Below are 18332 nucleotides of genomic sequence, written 5' to 3' on the forward strand. Positions count from 1 at the left end.
TGCAAGGAGGTGCAACCAGTCCATCCTAAAGGAGATCAGTCCTGGGTGTTCATTGGTGGGACTGATGCTAAAGCTGAAACTCCAATACTTTGACCACTTGATACGAAGAGTTCACTCATTGGAAAAGACCCTGATGCTGGGAGGGATTTGGGGCAGGAGGAGAAGGGGACGCCAGAGGATGAGATGGCTGGATGACATCACCAACTCGATGGATCTGAGTTTGAGTGAATTCTAAGAGTTGGTGATGGACAGGGAGGCCTGGTGTGCTGCAATTCATGGGGTCGCAAAGAGTCGAACACGACTGAGCAACTGAACTGAACAGAATGGTTCAGCTCTGCTTAAAATAATACATATTTATGTATATGTATTCAAAGAGTCGGACACGACTGAGCAACTTTCCTTTCCTATGTATATATGTATTGATCGTCTTATAAGGTCATTATAGCATGGAAAGATAGAAATGCCGAGCTTTCAAGTTGCTTATAGTCTAGATCAGTCCTTCTTAAACTTTAAGGTGCCTGTGATTCTCCTAGGTGACTCAGTGGTAAAGAAGTTACCTACCAATGTGGGAGACATGGGTTCGATCCCTGGGCCATGAAGATTCCCTGAAAGAGGAAGTGGCAACTCGCTCCGGTATTCTTGCCTGGAGAATCCCCACGGACAGAGGAGCCTGGCGGGCTATCAGTCCATGGGGTGGCGAAGAGTCAGACACAGCTGAGCGATTAAAACAATAGCAACAGTGGATCTCCTAAATATCTTGGGAAATGCATATTCTAGTTCAGTGAGTCTGGGATAACAGCTGAGTTTATCGCTAACCAGTTCTCGAGTGATGCATGTGTTGCTAGCCCATGAACCGCTTGAGACACAAGGGTCATAATAGACTATTCTTAATATTCACAGAGAAGCGAAAGGCAAAGGAGAAAAGGAAAGATACAAGCATCTGAATGCAGAGTTTCAAAGAATAGCAAGAAGAGATAAGAAAGCCTTCTTCAGCGATCAATACAAAGAAATAGAGGAAAACAATAGAATGGGAAAGACTAGAGATCTCTTCAAGAAAATTAGAGATACCAAGGGAACATTTCATGCAAAGATGGGCTCGATAAAGGACAGAAATGGTATGGACCTAACAGAAGCAGATGATATTAAGAAGAGGTGGCAAGAATACACAGAAGAACTGTACAAGAAAGATCTTCACAACCCAGATAATCACGATGGTGTGATCACTCACCTAGAACCAGACATCCTGGAATGTGAAGTCAAGTGGGCCTTAGAAAGCATCACTACAAACAAAGCTAGTGGAGGTGATGGAATTCCAGTTGAGCTATTTCAAATGCTGAAAGATGATGCTGTGAAAGTGCTGCACTCAATATGCCAGCAAATTTGGAAAACTCAGCAGTGGCCACAGGACTGGAAAAGGTCAGTTTTCATTCCCATTCCAAAGAAAGGCAATGCCAAAGAATGCTCAAACTACCACACAATTGCACTCATCTCACACGCTAGTAAAGTAATGCTCAAAATTCTCCAAGCCAGGCTTCAGCAATATGTGAACCATGAACTTCCAGATGTTCAAGCTGGTTTTAGAAAAGGCAGAGGAACCAGAATTGCCAACATCTGCTGGATCATCAAAAAAGCAAGAGAATTCCAGGAAAACATCTATTTCTGCTTTATTGACTATGCCAAAGCCTTTGACTGTGTGGATCACAATAAACTGTGGAAAATTCTAAAAGAGATGGGAATACCAGACCATCTGACCTGCCTCTTGAGAGACCTATATGCAGGTCAGGAAGCAACAGTTAGAACTGGACATGAAACAACAGACTGGTTCCAAATAGGAAAAGGAGTACGTCAAGGCTGTGTATTGTCACCCTGCTTATTTAACTTATTTGCAGAGTACATCATGAGAAATGTTGGGCTGGAAGAAGCACAAGCTGAAATCAAGATTTCTGGGAGAAATATCAATAACCTCAGATTTGCAAATGACACCACCCTTATGGCAGAAAGTGAAGAGGAACTAAAAAGCCTCTTGATGAAAGTGAAAGAGGAGAGTGAAAAAGTTGGCTTAAAGCTCAACATTCAGAAAATGAAGATCATGGCATCTGGTCCCATCACTTCATGGCAAATAGATGGGAAAACAGTGGAAACAGTGTCAGACTTTATTTTTGGGCTCCAAAATCACTGCAGATGGTGACTGTAGCCATGAAATTAAAAGATGCTTACTCCTTGGAAGAAAAGTTATGACCAACCTAGATAGCATATTGAAAAGCAGAGACATTACTTTGCCAACAAAGGTCCGTCTAGTCAAGGCTATGGTTTTCCCAGTGGTCATGTGTGGATGTGAGAGTTGGACTGTGAAGAAAGCTGAGCACCGAAGAATTGATGCTTTTGCACTGTGGTGTTGGAGAAGACTCTTGAGAGTCCTTTGGACTGCAAGGAGATCCAACCAGTCCATTCTGAAGGAGATCAGCCCTGGGATTTCTTTGGAAGGAATGATACTAAAGCTGAAACTCCAGTACTTTGGCCACCTCATGTGAAGAGTTGACTCATTGGAAAAGACTCTGATGCTGGGAGGGATTGGGGGCATGAGGAGAAGGGGGACAGAGGATGAGATGGCTGGATGGCATCACGGACTCAATGGACATGAGTCTGAGTGAACTCCGGGAGTTGGTGATGGACAGGGAGGCCTGGCGTGCTGAGATTCGTGGGGTCGTAAAGAGTAGGACACAACTGAGCGACTGAACTGAATATTCATAGAAGAGCTTGCCTATAGATCATATGTGACATACATTTACTAAAGTTTTTATTATCATGTAAGAGAGCTGGACAATGGTACAAGCATCTTCTAGAAATCAGAGATCATATAATATTAACTTGGGAAGAATCCATGATCATGGGCCTCATTAGTACCTTCTTTCTCACTACACAGAGAACTAAACAGACTGATAAGGAAACAGAAACCAAACTGTTAGTACTAAATGCTTATAATCAATCTAGACCGCCTAAATATATATATATGTATATATATATGTATGTGTATATATATATATATATATATATATAGGCAGTATGGAAGGGTGTGTCTTCTTTGGTTCTGCTTTGATTTTCTGAACTTTTTTTGGGACTTCAGAATATTGACAGGTACAAAGGAGTCCTTAAAGCAGGTGCCATCAGGCCACAGGTGGTGAAACCCAGTGAGTGGAGCGGGCTGGCTGGCTGGGCTGTGGTGTCCTAGAAGGGACTCTTCACCACTGCCATGCAACGTGACAGGCCTAGCATGGCCAGGACATCCAACTTTTTAAGAGAAGCCAGAAATATAAATTTCATGTGAAATTTCCCAATTTACAATGTTGGCTACTCATTTTAAAACATTAGACGGGCCAAGAAAACACATCTGTGTCCCAGACACAGCCCTTGAGCCACCTATTTACAATGTCTAGGACAGAATACATTGAAGTCTTGTAAGGCACTTCTCATTATCGACAAATTCTGAGTTTTCACGATGGAATTTTCTGGCCTTTTGTCATTCAGCATTTTGACCGGAAGAAAGTCTCTTGTTTTATGTTTTTGGAGGTGCTGGTTTTGAGATTGGTGTGTGGCTATAAAACCTGTCTCTCTGCCTTCTTTCACATTCCAGATTACAGGACAGGTCCGTGTTTCACTCAGGTCAACAACCAGATGTGCCAGGGGCAGCTTACAGGCATTGTGTGTACGAAGACCCTGTGCTGTGCCACCATTGGACGGGCCTGGGGCCACCCCTGTGAGATGTGTCCAGCCCAGCCTCAGCCCTGCCGACGGGGCTTCATCCCCAACATACGCACTGGAGCTTGCCAAGGTGAGTGAGCCTTCCACCCGTGTGCACCGAATCACCCACCCAGTTGTCTGGGGTCCTTTCACTGCTCTGGGGGGAATCTGCCTTGGTGGATGGGAGCCTTTAACCCAAAGCTGTTTCTAAGAGGGGCCTTATCATCTCTGATGATGGGGCGCCTGACTACAGATGGCTTATCTTCTGGCCACTTAGCAAATTATTGTTAACTGACAGAGAGGGAGAAGAAAGAAATGAAAAATTGGGGGAAATTTAAAAAGTATTTAAGACAATCAGAAGATAAGCCATTCCATGTCTTCATCCAGATGGCATTACATGTTCCCTACTACAGCCCCTCAAACTATGCGTGTGTAAATACCTGGGGGACACATTTTTTCTATCTTTCCCATATCATTAAAGATATGAGAACCTGAACTCAGGTGACAGGGACAAAGTGAGCCATCTAAGATTATCAACAGTGTCTTCAGAGACAAAGCAGTAACCCCAACCGTGACTGCAGTTACTTCTGAGCTTATTAATCAGTCGGTTACAAGCTTGTCTCCAGGCAATCTTCCCAGCCACATCCTGATGTATATGTATCAGGGCTAGATCTGGGCCCTGAGGATGCTACAACTATCAGCTTTAACCCAAATAGTGGAAATTGTCATATACATATTGAATAATTAATTTTCAGCCACCATGACTCTTAGTCTTCTTAACAACTTCTCTGATATATGGATTAAGTGCATTTTTAAAGCTTGGAACAAGGTGCTGTAATGAGCTTTTAAGTGGTAGTAGGGTGAAAGGAAAGTGGAAAGTATTTTTGTATTATTCAGAGAAATGATGTTATTCATTATAAGACATGGGCGTTAGTTAGACTTTGTTACAATGAAATCATATACAAAGTTAGATGTGAAATCTTTCAAATTGATGTTAGTAACCAGTGTCAACAGCCAAAGATGGAGAAGCTTTATACAGTCAGCAAAAACAAGACTGGGAGCTGACTGTGGCTCAGATCATGAACTCCTTATTGCCAAATTCAGATTGAAATTGAAGAAAGTGGAGAAAACCACTAGACCATTCAGGTATGACTTAAATCAAATCCCTTATGACTATACAGTGGAAGTGAGAAATAGATTTAAGGGACTAGATCTGATAAATAGAGTGTCTGATGAACTATGGACGGAGGTTCATGACATTGTACAGCAGACAGGAATCAAGACCATCGCCAAGAAAAAAAAATGAAAAAAAGCAAAAAGGCTGTCTGAGGAGGCCTTACAAATAGGTGTGAAAAGAAGGGAAGCAAAAAGCAAAGGAGAAAAGGAAAGATATACTCATTTGAATGCAGAGTTCCAAAGAATAGCAAGGAAAGATAAAAAAAAAACCTTCCTCAGTGATCAATGCAAAGAAATAGAGGAAAACAATAGAATGGCAAAGACTAGAGATCTCTTCAAGAAAATTAGAGATACCAAGGGAACATTTCATGCAAAGATGGGCTCGATAAAGCACAGAAATGGTATGGACCTAACAGAAGCAGAAGATATTAAGAGGTGGCAAGAATACACAGAAATACTATACAAAAAAGATCTTCACGACCCAGATAACCACGATGTTGTGATCACTCACCTAGAGCCAGACATCCTGGAATGTGAAGTCAAGTAGGCCTTAGGAAGCATCACTATGAACAAAGCTAGTGGAGGTGATGGCATTCCAGTTGAGCTATTTCAAATCCTGAAAGATGATGCTGTGAAAGTGCTGCACTCAATATGCCAGCAAATTTGGAAAACTCAGCAGTGGCCACTTCCGTTTTCAGTCCAATCCCAAAGAAAGGTGATGCCAAAGAGTGCTCAAACTACTGCACAATTGCACTCATCTCACACGCTAGTAAAGTAATGCTCAAAACTCTCCAGCAATACGTGAACTGTGAAATTCCAGATGTTCAAGCTGGTTTTAGAAAAGGCAGAGGAACCAGAGATCAAATTGCCAACATCTGCTGGATCATCGAAAAAGCAAGAGAGTTCCAGAAAAACATGTATTTCTGCTTTATTGACTATGCCAAAGCCTTTGACTGTGTGGATCACAATAAACTGTGGAAAATTCTGAAAGAGATGGCAATACCAGACCACCTGACCTGCCTCTTGAGAAATCTGTATGCAGGTCAGGAAGCAACAGTTAGAACTGGACATGGAACAACAGACTGGTTCCAAATAGGAAAAGGAGTCCGTCAAGAGTGTATATTGTCACCCTGCTTATTTAACTTATATGCAGAGTACATCATGAGAAACGCTGGGCTGGAGGAAGAACAAGCTGGAATCACGATTGCCAGGAGAAATATCAGTAACCTCAGATATGCAGATGACACCACCCTTATGGCAGAAAGTGAAGAAGAACTAAAGAGCCTCTCGATGAAAGTGAAAGAGGAGAGTGAAAAAGTTGGCTTAAAGCTCAACATTCAGAAAACTAAGATTATGGCATCTGGTCCCATCACATCATGGCAAATAGATGGGGAAACAGTGGAAATAGTGGCTGACTTTATTTTTCTGGGCTCCAAAATCACTGCAAATGGCGACTGCAGCCATTAAATCAAGACACTTACTCCTTGGAAGGAAAGTTATGATCAACCTAGACAGTGTAAGAAACGCCGCGGGAAGAAGGAGCCACCCCTATGGACCATTGATCAGGGCCTTTTATTGGGCGGCCGCTCTCGGGCAGAACTCCCAGGGGCGGGTAAGCAAGGGAGCGAGGGAGGTCTGCAAAGCAAAGGGAGTCTGCGGGGTAAAGGGAGTCTGCGGAGTCTTTGAGGGTGTGTGGGGTGGGGAAGGGTTTTATAGCCCGGGCCGGGGCTCCCATATAAGGAAGAAAACGCGGGCTCAGCGGTGATTGGTGTCCAAGGGCTCCGTGTCAGCTCCTGATTGGTCGGCTTGGTTGCCGGCCCGTCTCCGGGGCATGTCTGCAGCACTCTCTGCCGGGACATGCCCGGGCATGCCCAGGCATGCCTCAACACGCCTGACCTTGCCCTGACCTTTCATCCTGACCTTGCCCTGACCTTTCTTCCTGGCCTTGCCCTGGCCTTTCTTCCTGGCCTTGCCCTGACCCTTCATCCTGACCTTGCCCTGACCTTTCAGACAGCATATTAAAAAGCAGAAACATTACTTTGCCAACAAAGGTCCGTCTAGTCAAGGCTATGGTTTTCCAGTGGTCATGTATGGATGTGAGAGTTGGACTATAAAGAAAGCTGACTCTGAAGAATCAATGCTTTTGAACTGTGGTGTTGAAGAAGACTCTTGAGGGTCCCTTGGACTACAAGGAGATCCAACTAGTCCATCCTAAAGGAGATCAGTCCTTGGTGTTCATTGGAAGGACTGATGTTGAAGCTGAAACTCCAATACTTTGGCCACCTGATTCGAAGAGCTGACTCATTTGAGAAGACCCTGATGCTGGGAGGGATTGGGGGCAGGAGGAGAAGGGGACGACAGAGGATAAGATGGTTGGATGGCATCACTGACTCAGTGGACATGGGTTTGGGTGGACTCCGGGAGTTGGTGATGGACAGGGAAGCCTGACGTGCTGTGGTTCATGGGGTCGCAAAGAGTTGGACACGACTGAGCGACTGAACTGAACTGAACTGAACCAGTGTCAGAGGTAGAGAGGTTGTTTATCCAGCCTATGTAAATGGTATATTGCGGAAAGCCAGGCCAGTGTCCATCCAAACCCCAAATGAGAATTGGTAGATTCAGGAACCTGGACGTAACCTCAGTCCATCGAATTATAAAATCTGAGTGCTCTGCATAATTTGGTAAGTATATTTCTGACAGTGGCCTCCACAGATTTTTCTTAGTTTTGTAGTCTTATAAAATGTAGTTTTAAAAATGGTCTGCATCTGAACTCTTTTCACATCAGAACTATAGGGACACCCAAGCGATGACCCTGTTGTTGTTGTTTAGTCTTTAAGTCTTCTCTGACTTTTTTGCGACCCCATGGATTGTAGCCTGCCAAGCTTCTCTGTCCATGAGATTTCGCAAGTGGTTGCCATTTCCTCCTCCAGGGAGTCTTCCGGACCCAGGAATTAAACCTGCATCTCTTGGGTCTCCTGTATTGACAGGCGGATTCTTTACCACTCTGCCACCTAGGAAGCCCCAAGAGTGACCATATAACCCAGTAAATTATCAGCTGTATATTTACGTGCATGTAAAAGCCTTGTCAGCTGTGGCCTTAGAATGGTTTTGTGAATGTTTTGTCTCTTGGATTAGTACCAACCACAACAAATATGAAAATCAAGTTAAATATAATTTTTAATCTATTGTTCACTGTGGATAATAAAATTCTAAATCATTGATATGACTAATGGTATGACTATATAGAGTTCCTGATAAAGCAACATTTTTTTCTACAGAATATATACTATGCTATTAATACATAGTATATAGTATTTATTTACTGTACTACATAGAATTCCTAGATTAGATATAGATTACTGTATAATTTATATAATTTAACAGATTACTATTAAAGATAAAATACTGTATAGATCTACTAGGTTAACACTGACTGGATTTGCTAGAGTAAAAACTTCTGTTTATTTCTGGCACTTTTCACCTTCTAATGCACTTGCCTGTTTATTGTCTTTATTGCTTTTGAAAATGAATGTGAAGGTGTTAGTTGCTCAGCCGTGTCCGACTCTTTGCGACCCCATGGCCTGTAGCCCACCAGGCTCCTCTGTCCAGGGAATTCTGCAGGCAAGAATACTGGAGTGGTTGTTACTCCCTTCTCCAGGGCATGTTCCTGACCCAGGGATCAAACCTGTGTCTTCTACATTGCAGGCAGATTCTTTACCTTCTGAGCTATCAGGTTAAGCCCCTTCTTGCTTTTACTCTCTCCCAACTTGAATGTAAGCTCCATTTCGGCAAACATCTGTTATATTCATTAATGTTTCTGAGGCATTTAGAATAGTGTCTAACACTCAGTAGATACTCAGTAAATAAATAAATGGAATTGATATTAAAATATTCTCAAAAACCACTGTTTCATAGAAATAGTCCTGGTTGAAAAAAGCCCTTAATTTCTACCAAAAAAAATCACAAATTACTGACTCTCCTCATCTTTTGTATTTGTAGTTAGACTTTTTTACATTGATATTTTGTCAAAGAGGCCTAGTTTTTCTGAACACAATTATGTAAAACGTGTCATCTGATCTCAAACTTCCTGAATGTCCTTCAGGATTGAGTAATGTCTGAAAGCTTATTTGTTTGATTTTGTTTATGCAGCAAAGATAAGTTTTGGGCTCCATTTGCCTAAAAATATAATGGATTAATACAGCTACAGGAGCAAAATGAAATTTGCCACATGGTTAAAATGTCTGGAAAAACAAGTTCTGCTTTATTTCAAAATCATGGCATCATCAGAAGGCTCTCAATTAAACACTAATCTTCAGTTCAGGCTATTTTAAGACTACATCTTACTGTGATTTCATTTTCCCCTTTAAATTCCTAGACTGTTTCCCGAATACGCTGCCAAATTAATTTGGAAGGTAATAGAATGGGAAACAATAAGACAATAAAACATGATACATGTCATACTTTTTTGTAATAGTGATCTTTTTAAAGGGGAAGTTGAAAATTTTTGTGGAGTTGAAAACATTTAGCTGTGTAGATAACAGTAAATAGCTTAATGTTGGTTTTAAAATATGGTTTATATTAGCCAAGAGAGGACATTGCTGAAGTTCTAAATATAATGCTATCCTGTAACTGATGCAATTAGTGAATTACTTTATCTGTAGCCTAGGAGGAAATGAAAGGGATCTTATAATCAAAAAAATAATTGTGAAAAGTGAGATCCAATATGAAATTAAAATGATACTTAAAAAAACATTAAGCTGTGAGGAAACTAGTAATTTTCTTTTTTACTTTTCACTCTTGCTGTCATGACTTTCTGGACTTAAATAAGCAGTGTCAGAAGAAACGCCTTCCTAGGGTGTTATGAGGTCAGTCATAATGATTCTTGACTCCTTCCGTGTTGAGAGCATTTCAGTTCTAGTCCATAAGGCTGAGTCTAATCTACATTTAGGCTCGTATATTCTTCATTTTATTAAACACAAAGGAACCAAAGTTGCCTCACATAGGCCTTGAAATTTAAGCTAGCTAGCATGGGGGACTCTGGTGGGCTTCCGTCTATGGGGTCACACAGAGTCGGACACGACTGAAGTGACTTAGCAGCAGCAGCAGCAGCAGCATAAAAGGAGTGAATTAAAGACATAAAAAAGTGACATTAAACTGTTTTTCAAGAATATTTGTAATCTTCAAATAAATGTGTCATGAACTGTCACTTGCATATGTTGTATTATTATTATGTTACAATTAAGTTATTCTTAAAATCTTTACTGACTTACGCATTCACTCTAATTAGGAGATTTTATTTAAGATTAATACTTGACTTTGGGTCTTTGAGATTTTCAGATAGTGTAAACTTAAAATTTTAAAGAAAGTCCAGAGAGTTTGATAAGAAGCTGCTGCAGGCAATATTCCTTGTAGAAGTTTTCAAATCAACCTGATTCTTCTTAGCACTCTCTACTCTTTTTTTTCAGCAGAAAATGACTCCATTTAAAGATGAGTACTAAAGAGTAAAGGCTTACATGTAAAAACTGAAAAACATAGAGAAAGAACATTTGGAAAAGATAGAAGAACATGCTTCATGGAAGAATTATCTAAATGAACACAAATTTCATGTACTCTTTTATCTCATGGAAATGAAAAATAATGTGTTTCTCCTCTTAACAGATGCCCGAAGAAGCACTCTAAGAGTTCAGTAATGACAGTCAGAGATGCGTAGTGCATACTGATCATACTCAAGAAAGAAACTGAAGGAATAAAAACTTGACCTAATGAAAGGCAGATATTACATATACACATACAGACTTAACATAAACCTGAAAAAAATCATGACAAAGGTTGATAAGCTTGAGGAAATCACAAAGTGAAATGTCAGAGGATGATAAATAATGATTGTAAAGAAGCAGAAAGGTGGTAAAGAAAGCTGAAGCAATGAACTGAAAACAAAAGAAAATTTTTCTAAAATAGAAGTTTCAGTTTGCAGTTTGGAAGGTAGGTATAGCAGTTCACTAAGAAAGAGAAGATAAAGGAGAATCTTGTGGGCATAATAAGACAGAAATAAGCAAGTTATCTTTTTTAAAGGGAATACCCTAACAGATCTCAAACTTCTCTCGAGCAACTCATAGACCAGAAAACAGTGTGGCAGGGTCTACAGACTTCTGGCTTTGATACATATTTTTGTAAATAGAAGTATTTTAGGGGCTCTGCAAAGAATCAACTCTAGGGGGGACCAGAGTGGAAGAAAAAAAAATCTCAGAAGTTGCCTGTGACAGTACAGGTGATATATGAAGCTTGAGACCAGAGTAGAGGCAGAGAGCCAAGATTTGAGATCTATTTGGGAAGCAAGCACTTGGTACTAATGGGAAGAAGTGTGACAAGTGAGAGGATGCCCAGTTTCTCTCTTAGGTTTCTGATTTTGACATTGGGATAAACAATGATGACATGTGTTGAGAGAAAGAAGATTGAGACAGAACCATGCTCTGTTTTTTTCTTTTCCAATGCCAATAATTTTTATTTAAAAATTTTTTAAAATTTTCATTCAAGTATAGTTGATTTATAATGTTGTATAGTTTCTGGTACACAGCAAAGTAATTCAGTTATACAGATATATAATACATATAATATGAAAAAGAATATGTAATTATTTTTTATTTTTATTTTTTAAATTTATTTATTTATTTACTTTACAATACTGTATTGGTGTTGCCATACATTGACATGAATCCACCACAGGTGTACATGAGTTCCCAACCCTGAACCCCCCTCCCACCACCCTCCCCATATCATCTCTCTGGGTCATCCCAGTGCACCAGCCCCAAGCATCCTGTATCCTGTATCAAACCTAGACTGGCGATTCATTTCTTACATGATAGTATACATGTTTCAATGCCATTCTCCCAAATCATCCCACCTTCTCCCTCTCCCATAGAGTCCAAAAATCTGTTCTTTACATCTGTGTCTCTTTTACTGTCTCACATACAGGGTTATCATTACCATCTTTCTAAATTCCATATATATGCTTTAGTATGCTGTATTGGTGTTTTTCTTTCTGACTTACTTCACTCTGTATAATCGGCTCCAGTTTCATCCACCTCATTAGAACTGATTCAAATGTAATTCTTTTCAACGGCTAAGTAATACTCCATTGTGTATATGTACCACAGCTTTCTTATCCATTTGTCTGCTGATGGACATCTAGGTTGCTTCCATGTCCTGGCTATTATAAACAGTGCTGTGATGAACATTGGGGTACTTATTTCAAGTTTGAAGTCCTACAGGTAGTAAGTTACCAATATGTACTTATTGGGATGATCATTTATACAGCATTGGAATTTTGTGAATGCATGAATAGATATTCTGGCTGAATCAAACCACAGTGAACAGTTGCCAAGACAGCCTATATGTCTTAGGCCCCAAATAGAGACAGGATTGTTTTTCAATTGCTGTACTTAAAGACTGGCATTTGTTTTTGTAGAAATATAAGTACTGTGTATGAATATCCACGGGGTGTAGAAATAACTTACATTTTAAAAGTGAATCTTATTTGGGGACAGACCAAGTTAAAAAATCACACACTATTAGTACAGTAATAGGAGTTGGTCCTTAGTTCCCACAGATATAAATTAAATGAACCATTTTTATATGCCTGTAGTGCTGGCACATACTTGTCACATTTTAATGTCAGCTAAAAGGAATATGCCATCTAATACTAATTTATATAATAAAATGTTTATTATCTCTTAAGGCAAGTTTATTTGGAGAAGTTGGAGAATAATCGAGTTCGTAAACTAGAATTACTATTGCTTTGTCACATTATTTATAACCTTCTTAGACACAGACTGAAGTGCTTGTATAAGGTTTAAGTTTCAAAAGATTTAATTTTATTCAGTAAAATTCTTATATGTGATTTGAAGTTTTCCAACATTTAAAGAAATAATAAGCCTCTGCCTGAATTGAAGGGAAGAACAGAAACACATCTGTATAATTTGTACAGTGGAAAACCCATCAGACATTAGTGGTTCCTTATGCTAGCTTGGAAGATGCAGAAACTCTTGCATAACTTGAAGGTCTGAGGCTTGCTTCTTTTGTTTTTATAGGGAACACTTGTGTGTGCTTCTAGGTTCCTGTTGATTATTTCAATAAGATTTCTTTGAAACTTTCTTTTTTATTTTAGTGATTAATGATCTCCCTAAAAGAAATTAATTCTGTATAGCTGCGTAGGATATTTCAAAAAATAAAAGTTCTGTTTATTTTTTCTAGGAAAAGTACTTTTCAGGCAATTACAAAATAAACCTTGTAAAGTCAGAATGCTTTTTCCTTTGAAAAATTACTGAATCTACTAAATATGTAGTCAAAGTTTTTATGAACAGTACTAAGGGATTTATAGGTTTGGCCTCATTTTTCATTTTATACCAAAATATTCTTTCTCTGATTTATCTACCAGGAAAAAAGCGGTTTCTATGGATTTTTTTTTACCACATTGTAATGAGAGTAGAAATGTAGTGCATGTTTAAAATAATGCAGTTTGAAATGTTGTAAATTAAACTCTTCAGCATATAAACTTCTTGTCATATAATTCATTTTAGTTGCTTTTTGTTTGGATCAGATATCCTTTAATAAGGCAGTGATACCTATTTTCATCTCAGGATAACAATATTTTGTGTGCTGTGCCCAGCTGTGTCCTACTCTTTTGCAACCCTGTGGACTGTAGCCTGCCAGGTTCCTCTGTCCGTGGGATTTTGCAGGCACGAATACTGGAATGGGTTGTCATTTCCTTTTCTAAGGGATCTTCCCAACCCAGGGATCAAACTCTTGTCTCCAGAGTCTCCTGCATTGCAGATGGATTCCTTACTGCTAAGCCACTGGGGAAGCCCCAGTTTACACAGTAACGTATACCAAACTTGTGGGTTTACCAAAAAATAACAGGATAAATCAGTATACACTGACATAGAAATGTATCAATAAAATATTTTAATGGAAAGATATAAGAGGCAAAACAACACATATAGTGTGATCTTATTTTGATTAAATTAACGGACCACTACTCTGAATTTGTCTATGAATAATTCTAAAAGAATAGGCTACTGATGTATCAATGGTTATCTCTTTTAATTCTGCTTTTCTGCATCTTTAGTGTTTCTTACAATGAGTATATCAATTGTTATATAGATATAATATTAATAAATCTGTTATGTTGGGCTGTCGATTTGGATAGCTAATGTAAATCTGCATAAGCTTATATGTTGTACACCCTTTTATATACCATGTTCATCATAACAGTATACTGAATTACCTTTTACACAAAGAGAAATTAAGGTGAATTTAGATACGAAGTGAAAAACTCAGAAAGTCTAAATAAAGAAAATTTTCCCAATCTCCTATAATGTGTTAGCTGTAGTTTTTTTATACAGAGTCTTTATCAGGTGGAGGACATTCCCTTGTGTTTCTGGCTTACTGAGATTTAAAAAAAATCAATTAGTGATCATGAATGAGTGTTGAACTTTGCCGCTGCTTTTTTCACATCCAAGAGATATTCATGTGTTGTCTCTTCCGTAATCTGTTTGATGAACTGATTTATGTTTGAATGTGGAAACCGTAAATTCCTGGAATAAACATTTTACTTAGTCATGATATATTAACCTTTTATATGTTGCTAAAGGTTTCTATATTTTATGTATTGCTAAAGTTGACTGGCTAATAATTTTTGTATGCTCTTCCCCAAAAGATGTTATTCTTCTTGTTTTCCTCCTTATATCAATTCCTCCTTATATCAGTTCCTCATCTGGCTCTGGCTTAAGGGTGATGCCAACTCAGTGAAATGGGTTGGGCGGTGTCCTCTCTTCTCTTTTCTGTGTGACTTTGTGTATGTTTCTTTCTTAAATGTTTGAAAGAATTTAACAGCAAAGCCATCTAGACCTGAAATTTTCTTCGGGCAAAGATTTTAAACTAAGACTTAAATTACTTTAATAGATATGAGTCTTTTCAGATTATATGTTTGTTCTCCTGAGGTGATGAAAAGTTAGAGGATGCTGAATATTCATCACCAGGAGAGTGGACAGATTGAGAAAGCAGCCTTGACATATATGCATTATCATGTGTGAAACAGCTGGTGGGGAACTGCTGTGTAACACAGGGAGCTCAGCTTGGTGCTCGGAAGCAACCTAGGGGGATGGGGTGAAGTCGGGGAGGCAGGGAGGGAGGGAGGCTCAAGCAGATACTAAAACAACATTGTAAAGCAATTATGTTCCAATTAAAAATAAAAGGAAGTCTTCTGCAGCAAATCAAAGCAAGGGATTGGTTGTCTACAAACCAACATGGATGGATTTTAGAAACAAAATTCTAAAAGTCAAAACCAAGAGACAAAATGAGATCTTTAACATCTACCATTTACCTAAATTAAGATACATGCATACAAAGGGATCCTGACTACCCTCACGCTATTCCTTTGAGAACGAGTGGATTTCTGCTATACGTTAAAAAAACACGCATGTGTAGATAAATATTCTGAAAATTAGTGATATCTATATCGAAAATGCTTTCTTCTTACAGATGTTGATGAATGCCAGGCTATTCCTGGGATATGCCAGGGAGGAAACTGTATCAATACAGTGGGCTCTTTTGAATGCAAATGTCCTGCTGGTCATAAGCAGAGTGAAACTACTCAGAAATGTGAAGGTGAGTATCTCCCTTTCAAGGGACATGCCTGACTCTGAATCTGAGAAAAGTATGACTTCTTTTTGAGTTTTGGAGAATTTACTCACAATTACAATGATTTACTTTAATATAGAAGTGAAGGAATAACCTTAGAGTAGTTTTGTGTTGGTTTGTATATTTAATGGGTTTCATTTGGAAAAAAGAACCAGTATCGTTTTCCATTTGGTTTATCTCAGCTTCTGTGTTGTAGTGAGTATGGTAGCAATCAAACAATTTTTATTTTTTCCTTATTAGTTTTCTATTTCACTTATGAAATTATATCAAACATTAGCATTAGGTAAAGGTAAGTTCGAGTGGAATATATTAAAGCAATGCATTAGAGGTACTCTGTCGTATGTTATTGGAAAAGGAAATCGCAATCCACTCCAGTACTATTGCCTGGAAAATCCCATGGACAGAGGAGCCTAGTAGGCTACAATCCATGGGGTCGCAAAGAGTCAGACACGACTGAGTGAAAATAAAGACTTTAAGTTTTGTATTGGATATTGTGCGTAACTGACCATCTAATAAAAGACAAGCATGATTGACTCAAGGAGGGTTTGGAAATTATCACAGCAGGTAATCTCCTAGAAAATAGCTCAGTCAAGTAAAGATCTTAAAAAAAAAAAAACTATAAAAAAACTAATACTTTTCTGGAATATGAGTTTGGGACTATAATATTGAAATGTAAATTTTATCAGCATTCCTCAAATAGAATAAGTTCACTTGTTATATGTATCTTTGAAAACTTTATCAAAATTATGAAATTCAGGAAGTTTCTAAGTGTGTGTAGTTTTAATTAATATAGAGGTTTAGGAAATTATAATGCTTCTGGTAGTATTAAAGTATAATGTTTGTCTTTTCTGTTATTACTTAAATCAATTTATTGTTAACTGAGCTCAAAGCGTTTTCTGAAAAAGCTTTAAGAGTATATCTTTTCTCATTTTGTTACATAAGTGTTTTTATCTATTCAGAGTTTAAAAAAATTATTTTGGAGTTTTTGCCAGTCTAACATTTCTGAGGTGGAAAAATATATATGGAAAATTCAATAATCTGAACTTATTCCTTATGCCTACTGGGATATTAACTGACAGCATTTTTTTTATTCAGTAGTGCCAAACATATTAATAATTATTTCTGGTGAAAATATTATCACAAGTTCATTTAGACCTTTTACCTTCTGTACCTGGTATATATAATTAAGTCTTTTGTTATTTTCCCCTTTCCAAAAGGCAGTATTGGGATTGTTTTTGTTCAGTTCAGTTCAGTTCAGTCACTCAGTCGTGTCCAACTCTTTGCAACCCCATGAACCGCAGCACGCCAGGCCTCCCCGTCCATCACCAACTCCCAGAGTTTACCCAAACTCATGTCCATTGAGTCGGTGATGCCATCCAACCATCTCATCCTCTGTCGTCCCCTTCTCCTCCTGCCCTCAATCTTTCCCAGCATCAGGGTCTTTTCAAATGAGTCAGCAGTTCGCATCAGGTGGCTAAAGTATTGGAGTTTCAGCTTCAGCATCAGTCCTTCCAGTGAATATTCAGGATTGATCTCCTTTAGAATGGACTGGTTGGATCTCCTTGCAGCCCAAGGGACTCTCAAGAGTCTTCCTCAACATCACAGTTCAAAAGCATCAATTCTTTGGCGCTCAGCTTTCATTATAGTCCAACTCTCACATCCATACATGACCACTGGGAAAACCATAGCCTTGACTAGACGGACCTTTGTTGGCAAAAGTAATGTCTCTGTTTCGGTTACCTGGTTATAAAAATTGTGTCCCTCTCTGTCAACAAAAAAGTGGGAAAAGTAAAATCTAGAGTATAATGATGGAGAACAGATAGGAAAAGGAACTGTTTCCTAGATAAGAAGTAGAGTATGAATAAACAAGGAACTGGACTAGAGAGTTAGGGATCTGCAGGAAGTCTGGGTTGGACCGCTACTTCCTTGCTATGTTCTGTATTTTCCTTCCCCCCTCTTTTGGGGTTGATTCTGTTGCTCAACCTTTTATCACCACCCCTCCCCCTTTACTTTTTTACTAGTGGAGTCATATACAAGCTAGATCCAAGGGTGGTGGACTTAGGAACAAAAAGAGAGTTTGATTGTAGGTGAGAAGGTACAGCCACCAGCTGACGAGAGTGGCTGTGACAGTTCCATTAATCATCCAACAATGTATTACTTCTTAGTTGAAAACGGAATGAGCATTTTCTACATCACATTTCATCAGAACAACATGTAGAGCCAAGACAGAGCTTGGCTAGAGACAGTGCAACTCTTTATTCACACTTGTCTATGTTCTTTAGGAAAGGGGGCTATTGATGTAACGGAGGCACCACCCAGAGCCCTGAACCCAGTCGTCTCTTTCCTTATTTCCTGCCAGGCAGCCAAATCTATGTAACCAATGCCCAGAAAAAAATTATATGATTTAATGTTTGGGACTGGTGGGGAATAGAATTAGAAGAAGTGGTGATTAGAATTTGAAAACTAAAGGTTTTATGAAGCCTTGACTTTGTGTCTAAGTCATATTTATTTGGATAGGTCTTAAAAGTGACTATTATCCATTTTCTTTGGGTTATACTGTTTCTTTATGTAAAAGAACAAGTGGTATTTCCTTACATAAATTTATTTAGTGTAATTGGTGGCGTAATGTATCTGAAAAGACTGCAAACTGTTGTTACCCTCAGTTACAGGTTTATAGTCAGTTAATATACTATCAATGTAAAAAGTGTTGCCATGAATTT

The 18332-nt window shown here is 38.8% G+C and overlaps 1 protein-coding gene across 1 annotated transcript in view; it reads left to right on the forward strand.

Annotated features, from left to right (window-relative positions):
• The window catches only part of FBN2 (fibrillin 2), a 229160-nt gene that overhangs the window by 58024 nt on the left and 152804 nt on the right, over positions 1 to 18332 (forward strand). Inside the window, exons 6-7 of the mRNA XM_004008653.5 lie at positions 3632 to 3829; positions 15454 to 15579. Of these exons, the coding sequence (XP_004008702.2) occupies positions 3632 to 3829; positions 15454 to 15579 (324 nt within the window). The remainder of the gene's footprint in view (positions 1 to 3631; positions 3830 to 15453; positions 15580 to 18332) is intronic.

The sequence above is a fragment of the Ovis aries genome, chromosome 5 (genome assembly GCF_016772045.2).
Source record: "Ovis aries strain OAR_USU_Benz2616 breed Rambouillet chromosome 5, ARS-UI_Ramb_v3.0, whole genome shotgun sequence".
Classification (NCBI taxonomy): domain Eukaryota; kingdom Metazoa; phylum Chordata; class Mammalia; order Artiodactyla; family Bovidae; genus Ovis; species Ovis aries.